This window comes from Rhinoderma darwinii, chromosome 3 (assembly GCF_050947455.1).
Source record: "Rhinoderma darwinii isolate aRhiDar2 chromosome 3, aRhiDar2.hap1, whole genome shotgun sequence".
In the NCBI taxonomy this organism is placed as follows: domain Eukaryota; kingdom Metazoa; phylum Chordata; class Amphibia; order Anura; family Rhinodermatidae; genus Rhinoderma; species Rhinoderma darwinii.
In genome coordinates this window covers 252,407,745-252,416,774 of record NC_134689.1, presented here as the reverse complement: position 1 = coordinate 252,416,774, position 9,030 = coordinate 252,407,745, and the positions used below count along the sequence as shown (strand labels likewise).

At 44.0% G+C, this 9,030-nt stretch overlaps 1 protein-coding gene across 1 annotated transcript in view; it reads left to right on the top strand.

Annotated features, from left to right (window-relative positions):
* Positions 1-1,644: 1,644 nt before the first annotated feature.
* NPTN (neuroplastin) overlaps positions 1,645-9,030 on the top strand; it is a 95,236-nt gene continuing 87,850 nt past the window's right edge. Inside the window, exon 1 of the mRNA XM_075857743.1 lies at positions 1,645-1,941. Coding sequence (XP_075713858.1) covers positions 1,839-1,941 — 103 coding nt within the window. The 5' untranslated portion in view covers positions 1,645-1,838. The remainder of the gene's footprint in view (positions 1,942-9,030) is intronic.

The window sequence follows — 9,030 nt, the reverse complement described above, 5'->3', positions numbered from 1 at the left end:
AAAAACGGCCTGTCGGAACAGAACAGAGGCCATTGTTAGGTCTCCTGCTGCCATAATAGCAGTCGGGCGATTGCAGGGCACAGCTGCCGATCTGCTAACAACCACAATGATGCAGCTATCGCTGCATCTGAGGGGTTAATGGTAGGGATCGGAGCTAGTAGCGGCTCCTGCCGTTACAGGTGGATGACGCCGGCTCATCTCCTGGGCCGGCTCCATTTTCCCAGCGGCTATGGAAGCCCTTTAGGCCCCACCTCTGGGTGGGGGTTGACAGTTTTCCGTGCTAGGCATACCGGGAGGCCACTATTAGGCCTCCGGCTCCGGTTGCCATTGCAGCTACCGACTCCCCGGCGATTTAATTGCTGGGGTGTTGATGAGCTGCAAACACCTTAAATGCAGCGATCGCTTTTGTCGGCTGCATTTAAAGGGTTAATGGCGAAGCTAACTTCGGTCCCCGCCATTACAGCAGGATGTTAGCTGTAAGATACAGCTGACATCCGGGGATGATGGCACCGACTCAGCTTCTGAGGCAGTGCCATCCATTTCTTGTAAGTATACAACATTTTGCGGGAAGCACCGGCTTTCCATGATGTATACTTATGACAAATGTCGGTAAGGGGTTAAACACTTAAGAAATGCTTATATTTGTACTTCAGTAACCATAGAAACATCTGACTAAGGCCAGATTCACACGATGAGTGCATCACACGGATCCCCATAGACTTGTCTATCGAGGGATCTGTGAAAACGGAAGAAAATAGGACATGTATTTTTTCAACGGACCCTTCACACTGTCCGTTGAAACAACGGCCGCGTGATGGCCCCATTAAAATACGCTAGTTGTCTTAATGACCGTCAGACGGACGTATACTACGGTCTGACTTCGGCCTAAAAGATCTGTAAAAACCAACATTTGTCTGTATGGGGGCAGCTATAGGGACATCATACTGTATGGGGGCAGCTATAGGGACATCATACTGTATGGGGGCAGCTATAGGGACATCATACTGTATGGGGGCATGTGTGCGCATTATATTGTATTGGGGCACCTGTGTGGGCATTATACTGTGTGGGAGGCACTATGGGGTATTATACTGTGTGGGGGCAGCTATGGAGTCATTATACTGTGTGTGTGTTATGGGGTATTATACTGTGGGGTGGCACAATGGGAGTCGGATACTGTATTGGCTGAATTACGTGTGTACAGGTGGGGTAAGCGGCGTGACATAACAGGGAAAATCTTGTCATGGCGCGTGACCAGAGCCATATCGGTGGTCCCTCTTTGCAATGCTTTAAAGTGGGGAGATATGGGCTCCCTGTGTTCTGGCTGGTGAGGCCTCAGTTGAATCAGATTGGAAACCCCTGGTCTAGGGCACACGTTCAGTTTCAGACGTGATCACTTCGGTAAATTCTTCTCACATCATCGTTTTGGTTTTCTCTTTCATCAGGAAAATGTCGGTCTATGAGTCTTGGCTAAATTGTCCAGAAAAAGCAAAATGAACTAGAGAGCGCGGTCAGCCCCGAACACTGTACGTGTGAGGATTACTGCTGCCTCCTCATCATTATGCCCCGCGCCTGACAACGGGAGGACTCCAGGGTCACACATGACACCGCACTGTACCACTACCAGCGTATAGACTGCGGGCACCGGGGCGGGACTCTTCTGGCGGCGCCCTGACGCATCGTGCTCCTCCTTTGGCAGCCCACATACGACTGGCGACTCTCGCGAGACTCAGGTGCTCGCTGCGGGAAGAGACCGAGGGGGAGCTGCGGATACCGGACCTCAGGCCCGAGAGACTGGACACTGAGCCCATCGGCTGTGTCTCCCTCTCTGTGCGCACATGGACCGCTGCGACCTTCGCCCTCTGCCTGCAGCCCTCATCTTAGGGCTGATGCTAGTTACCTGCGGCCTTCTCCCGGGACTGTCCGACGGCGCTCAGAACGGTAAGACGAGAATGTAGCGCCCATTGAGAAGGTCGAGGCTGACAGTGGAAGCGGAGGGCAGGAAGGGGGTAGGAAAGCTTCTGGAAGACGCAGCCTCCGTGCACAATGATAGATTGCTGATGCAGCATATACTACATAATAGGAGCAGCATAGCACATAGGCGCAGTGTGATCGCAGCGCCTGCAGTCAGTCAGCTGTCATGTTTAGTGCAGTATGTTTGTATTTCTTCTCCCCACCAGATGGAATTACTAGATGCATGTACGATGTCACTGTGGCTTTCCTGTGCCTGGTCTTGATCTGTCTATTTCTACATACCGGCCAATCTGTATCATGTCTTCATTGTTTTATGTAATGCCCAAGTGTAAGAGATACAATCCTATGCCAAAATAAACACGAATCAAGGGTGTGTTAACATTTCCCCAGCAGCACATCCATAGACGCCTTCACGTGAACTGCAATCTGCCAAAGGTTTATATGTCAAGGGTGTGTCTATTGTATACATGTACCAGTGAAGTGACTGTCACAGCCTGGGGTGCGTCTATCTATCCTATCCTATCTATCTATCTATCTATCTATCTATCTATCTATCTATCTATCTATCTACATCCTGAAATGTAATATGGTCTCAGCAATTCTAATCCAAGAGGAGGAGTGGTTGGAATCCAATATAACCCCCTCCTGAACTGCAGTGGTGGCCTCGGTGTATCTGTGCACATGATGGAGCTGTTCTTTTAGTAAAATGATCTTTCAGCTCTGCCTTCCCGGGTGTTGTGAAGATCACAGGAAATAAAGATCAAATATTAATGTGTTTACAAACCTGATGCTAGGCAGGAATTATTTATGAAGCCTACCTGCAACCGATAGGTTAACAGGTCAATGGGTTTTTTCCATCAAGGACTTGCATGATCATCCCATCCAATTTTATTTTTTTTGTGTGCTGAAAGTGCACAGCTCGGTAACATTGACGTCCGTTTTTGCCGACTGTTTCTGCAATTATGTTCAATCAAGAACGATAGTGGTAGGATATTTAAACACTGTGACCTTGGGAAAACACAAAAACAATCAAATCGTAAGGAAAAAAAGAAAAACTATATGTAAAGTCACCCTGCGGACTGCGCTTGTGCTTCCGTGGAAAAAACGGAAACCTGGCAAACGGAATCCAACGGAAGCAAAATAATTATCAATGGTAATTCAAAGGGAAGCAATGTTTTCCGTTTGGATTTCTGGTCATCTCTTCCTCTGACTAAAGAGACCTAAACGGGAGACAATGGTAGTGTGAACTTAGCCTTATTCTGTTTACATGTAGCAATTTTTCAAACCACAACAAATAATCCACGTTTCGAGCAATTGTTCCTTTTTTTTTTTTTCATCAGTACGATCATAATACACATGACTTCATTTTCAATCATAGTTGTATATATCAGACAAGCAACATTCACTGATACTGTCAGGGATCATTACTATGTATATTGTCTGAAAAATATTATCCTCACACATATGTATATACATTTCAGTTCTTTGTGTAATATACTGATATATATAACAAGTTCTTTGTTCATGTCGGACACACCTATGGAAGACACCGCCCCCTGGAATGCAAAGAGGAGTGTGCAGAAGAATGTATAGGAAAAGTTACAGCTGGGGAGCGAATAGAATTTAAGCAAGTCACACATCTATAGGGAGGGGCATGTGTCTTCTCTGTGTCTGTTTCTTTGTTCTGAATAAAGTTCAGTTCTCCTCTTTTCTGATGAAGGGAAAGTTGTGTTGCGAACATTTCTGACTCGTTCACTTCTTTCCAGGCATGCCTTCAGCTTTCAATTTACAGAGGTGGTTATTCGGTGTGAAATACGGACCTGACAATACCAATAACAGTCTTTATGTATTCATGATAAATTTTTACAACGAATTTCAGTGATTTATTGCTACGTTAAAACGGGCATTGGAGTGGTTTTCCCAACTGAGCCAATGACTGCATTTAGCTGGGATATGCCGTCTGTTGCTGATTCGTGGGGTCCATCCACTGGGACCTCCTCAAATAACGGAGCTGCAGTGCTTTGTAGAGAACCGCAGCTACATCTGATATTTTCCCTGCACGGTGTTCCTCCTGCCCCGGGGATGTTCAGGTTCTGCAACTGAGTTCTAGTTCCCTGCTCAGTGCCTGGACATAAACCATGATTGGCATAGAAAATGCCAGTTATTCTTTTGTTCAATGGGGTCTGCGCAGTCGGAACCCCATGGGTCAGTAAGTGATTGCGTGATCTGCCATCACTTCTTCTTAATATAAGAAGACCCCTTTAAGATGTGGCCACTTGTATTGGCTGACATAGGAGTGAGGATATACCTGGTGACTGAAAATACACAGTGAGCCCCAATAAATATAACCTTCCCCAATAACTTCTAACAGCAGCAGTGCTTCACTAGAAGCTCCTGGGAGGTGAAATGTTGGAAATCTGATTGGACTGACATCTTCGATGCAAATGATACATTCAAGGTTGATGGTAGTGAAAGGGAGTCTCTAATGAAGACCGGATATAAATAGCAGCATAATTAATCTTTCCCTCTGCTATCTGCTTGTCTTTGTGAAATTTCAGATTAGTCATTAACTGCAACATTGAAATACACAGTAGAATTTTTTTTCATTTAGGTCAGAGCATGTTATATTATTTAGTAACGAAAATAGCAGAAAAAGACGTCGGTGTTCGATATTCACATGAAATGTAGTGACACTTTTTTGTAGTAAAATCCCTTTTCTAGTTTGAGCACTTATTTCCTAGTACTACTAGTTTTCTATATGAACAGTGGCTGTGGGTACAGTTTGCTTTCTTTCGAAAACCGTGCCACACCTGTCCACAGGTTGTGCGTGGCATTGCAGCTCAGACCTGTTCAATTAAATAGAGCTGAGCTTCAATACTAAACACAATACATGGGTAGGTATGGTCAACCCTATTCCTATCTCGTAAAGTGATAGCGTATTTCTGATCAGTGGGGATCTGACCTCGAAGAATCCAGCAATCCTGAAAATGAAGGGATTGGGTCGTTGACTTGGTGCGACAGCCCTTTCACTGGTTTTCGATGCAAAGCAGCACTCTTGGCCACATGCTTGTGCAGGTACCTTAAAGAGGCTCTGTCACCAGATTTTGCAACCCCTATCTGCTATCGCAGCAGATAGGCGCTGCAATGTAGATTACAGTAACGTTTTTATTTTTAAAAAACGAGCATTTTTGGCCAAGTTATGACCATTTTTGTATTTATGCAAATGAGGCTTGCAAAAGTCCAAGTGGGCGTGTTTAAAAGTAAAAGTCCAAGTGGGCGTGTATTATGTGCGTACATCTGGGCGTTTTTACTACTTTTACTAGCTGGGCGTTCTGACGAGAAGTATCATCCACTTCTCTTCAGAACGCCCAGCTTCTGGCAGTGCAGACACAGCCGTGTTCTCGAGAGATCACACTGTGTCGTCACTCACTTCCTGCCCCAGGTCCTGCATCGTGTCGGCCACATCGGCACCAGAGGCTACAGTTGATTCTGCAGCAGCATCAGCGTTTGCAGGTAAGTAGCTACATCGACTTACCTGCAAACGCCGATGCTGCTGCAAAATCAACTGTAGCCTCTGGTGCCGATGTGTCCTCGCTCGTCCGACATGATGCAGGACCTGTGAGTGACGTCACAGCGTGATCTCTCGAGAACACGCTGTGTCTGCACTGCCAGAAGCTGGGCGTTCTGAAGAGAAGTGGATGATACTTCTCTTCAGAACGCCCAGCTAGTAAAAAGTAAACACGCCCCGATGTAACACACACAATACACACCCACTTGGACTTTAGCAAGCTTCATTTACATAAATACAAAAATGGTCATAACTTGGCCAAAAATGCTAGTTTTTAAAAAAATAAAAACGTTACTGTAATCTACATTGCAGCGCCTATCTTCGGCAATAGCAGATAGGGGTTTCAAAATCTGGTGACAGAGCCTCTTTAAGCATTGGCTCATTCAAGGGCATATGGACATCCTAGAGGGATCCCCTGCTCGGGACTCCCCTTTATGTGCCAGAACGGAGAGCCTGAACAAGGTTTTTCCCTGCATTAACAGCTGGGGGCCGCTGCAGGGGAAATGAGGCATTACATGGCAGCCATTCAAATACATGGCCATCCATATAATACACAGACATGCAAGCTGTGCCGGAGTGGGAGCTGCTCTTACAGAGCGGGTCTTCACTCTTGCACATACAGGAATGTCCTGAGGGGAAACTCCACTCTATGACTTCAGTCTACCCTAATAGACATAGAGACATGGGTTGTCCTCTTGAGACAGCCCCTTTTCAAGTAAATGTCATTATTCCCATTAGGGTGAGTCCACACGTAGCGCAACCACTGAAGAATTTCCCCAACGTATTTTATTGTGGATAATCCGCAGCGTAATACAGTAGCAGCATAGTGGAAAAAGTCATTGACCTGCAGTGCAGTATCTTTAATCTATAGCATGTCAATTTATGCTTCGAGATCACTGCTTTTCTGTGAATTCAATGGGGAGGTAAAACCCACAACAAATAGCAGATGTTGCGATTTCTGCAGTGGAGAAGCCTGCAGCGATCACGTGGGATGAAATGTCCTCCCAGGAGGATGAGCTACAGGGCGTCTTAGGGACGCCTCACCATGTCTACGGGTAAAAAAAAATTTTGCTTGCTGTTTTCCGCTACAATTTGGTGCGGTATTTTGGCCAGAATTCCCTTCAGAGACCAAGGCGGATACGCTGTACTTTTACGCAGCATATCCGCCTGTGTGTGAACATAGCCTAACACACTCCTCTTTATTGTTGTACGATCTGTAATACAGCACTCCTAAATATCTATGGACCCATACTGTAACTCTGTCTCTGATTTCAACGGAAGGGTTTTTGTTCTCATTGATTCCTAAAATGTAATTCTAAATATGGTATGTTCCATTGCATGCCGAATTAGGCTGAGTTCACACGTCTGTCAGAATGCGTTTTTTGACACCCATTTTGACCGAGACGTGTGAACCCAGGCTTACAGTGGTATTCTCCCCTGGTAGCATTGTTTCCTGTGGAGAATACAATAGTACCATACAGTGAGAGCGTTCACAAGTCTGTAATATGGATCCGTATGAACTTGGTGCGCACAGCTTTGCACATAAGCCCTTAATAATGGTCTTTTCTTTTCAAGAATTGGCTTGTGGACTGCATATAAACATTCTATTAAACGTTTTTACATGAAGTCCTAGCCTGCGTTCAAATATTAAGAGCAATTTTCTGCTGTCCCATATACATCACTAATGCTTCTGTTCCAAGGTCTTTTCTCCCAAGGTCATAGTGATTGCTGTGATTTTAAGTTCCCAGACGTGGGAGGAGGGATGTTCCCGTGTGCAGATGTAAAATGTATTCTATCATGTAAAACGGCATTCTATACCAATCCACTGGTTATTTATCCGGTGGAACCTCAATGAGGGGATTATTTTTAACATTTATTTGGGTCCAAATATTTACTGAATTACATCTACCAATGATCAAATGCCTTATCTGACTAAGGGTAGATTTACACGCTTTGACAATGTAATTTTTTTTCTTTCTTAAAGGGAATGTCGCAAATTAAATATATATTTTTAAGTAAGTTAGTTATTTTTATGATTTTTTGCTGTATTTTTTTTTTACTTCCACATGGTGGGAAGTATTAAAAATTAAATAATAATTTGACATGTTTTCCTATGTTGGCCAACAGAGGGAGCATTTCCCAGAATTACAGCAAGGTGAATAAGGCAAAGCAACCTGACTTACAGCTGCTGTAAATGTGGGAGGGAATCTCACCCCCCGCTCCTACAAGCCAAAAAAAGGCGTCTTCAAATTTTTTTACTCAAACTCGCGTTTTTTATGGAGGTTTTTGGAGCTGTTTTTCTATAGAGTCAATTCGCCCAAAAAATCCCAGTTGTCCATTGAGAAACTCATTAGCATAAAGCTAATATAGGTCATAACACCGTCAAAAATGATCGTTTTTATAAATAAAAAACTGCTGTAATCTACATTACAGAGCCGATCACATCATGTACAATATAGGCCACTTATAATGTGGTGACAGAGCCTCTTTAACTTCATCACAATATCGAATAATGGCCACATATAAAGATGGTCCCTATGTTTTTTTCTTCCGAATAGTTGAACAAGCAGTTGAAATGCAAAATCATACACTTTATCGTAATGTGTGAAGTCCTCTTAATTCAGATGTGACAATGGAAAGCAGAAATAGGCTTGGCTACTGTGGGCGAGTACAAAATAGCTGCAATTGTTGACAATCATTACGTAGCCAACGTTGTAGATTCCTATTCCAGAGGTGTATAGAATAGATATTATACTCATGTAGGAGCATTAGGATCAGTTCACAAGGAGTGTTTTGGCGCTGATTTTGACACAGAAACCGCATCAGAATCCGTGCCAAAAAAAAGTTAAAATCACCCCCCATTGATTTCAATGGGAGGCAGAGGCGTTTTTTCCCGGGCAGCTTCTGGCCTTTCGCGGAAATAAAAAACGGCATGTCCTTTCTTGCCGTGGTTTCCACCTCTGACCACCCATTGAAATCAATTGGAGGCAGAAAAAACCTGCGGCGCTAGTTTCCTAGCGTTTTTTGCTGCGTCTTTTGTCCTCGGTCCTTGCATTAGCTTCAATGGCTGTAGGCGAAAAATGCAGCGGAAAAATACGTGCAGGCAGGTCAAAATCTGGCTCAAAATTCCTGAAGGAATTTTGAAGCTAATTTTTTTCTGCCTGCAAAAAACTGTTTGAACAGGGCTTTACTGTTTTCATCAGTTTATAGCCCTTTCTCATACTTCTCCCCACTTCCCTCACTCAGAAGAGAGATATGTGGCAGAAATCTCATTATCCAAATGGTGGGGGTTGTGCATGCTGTCAGTTCTAAGTGAAACATTTACTGTGTAACAATCATGAATCATGTGTCCTTTGTTCTCTTTTTGTGGATAATATATTCATGTTGTTATTTGCTTATGGAGAGTTTTTTATAATTCCGAATCTTGTCAAAATTTAGTAAATATCTCCTAATTATACATAGCCAGCATCACAAGACCCTGTGTTAGG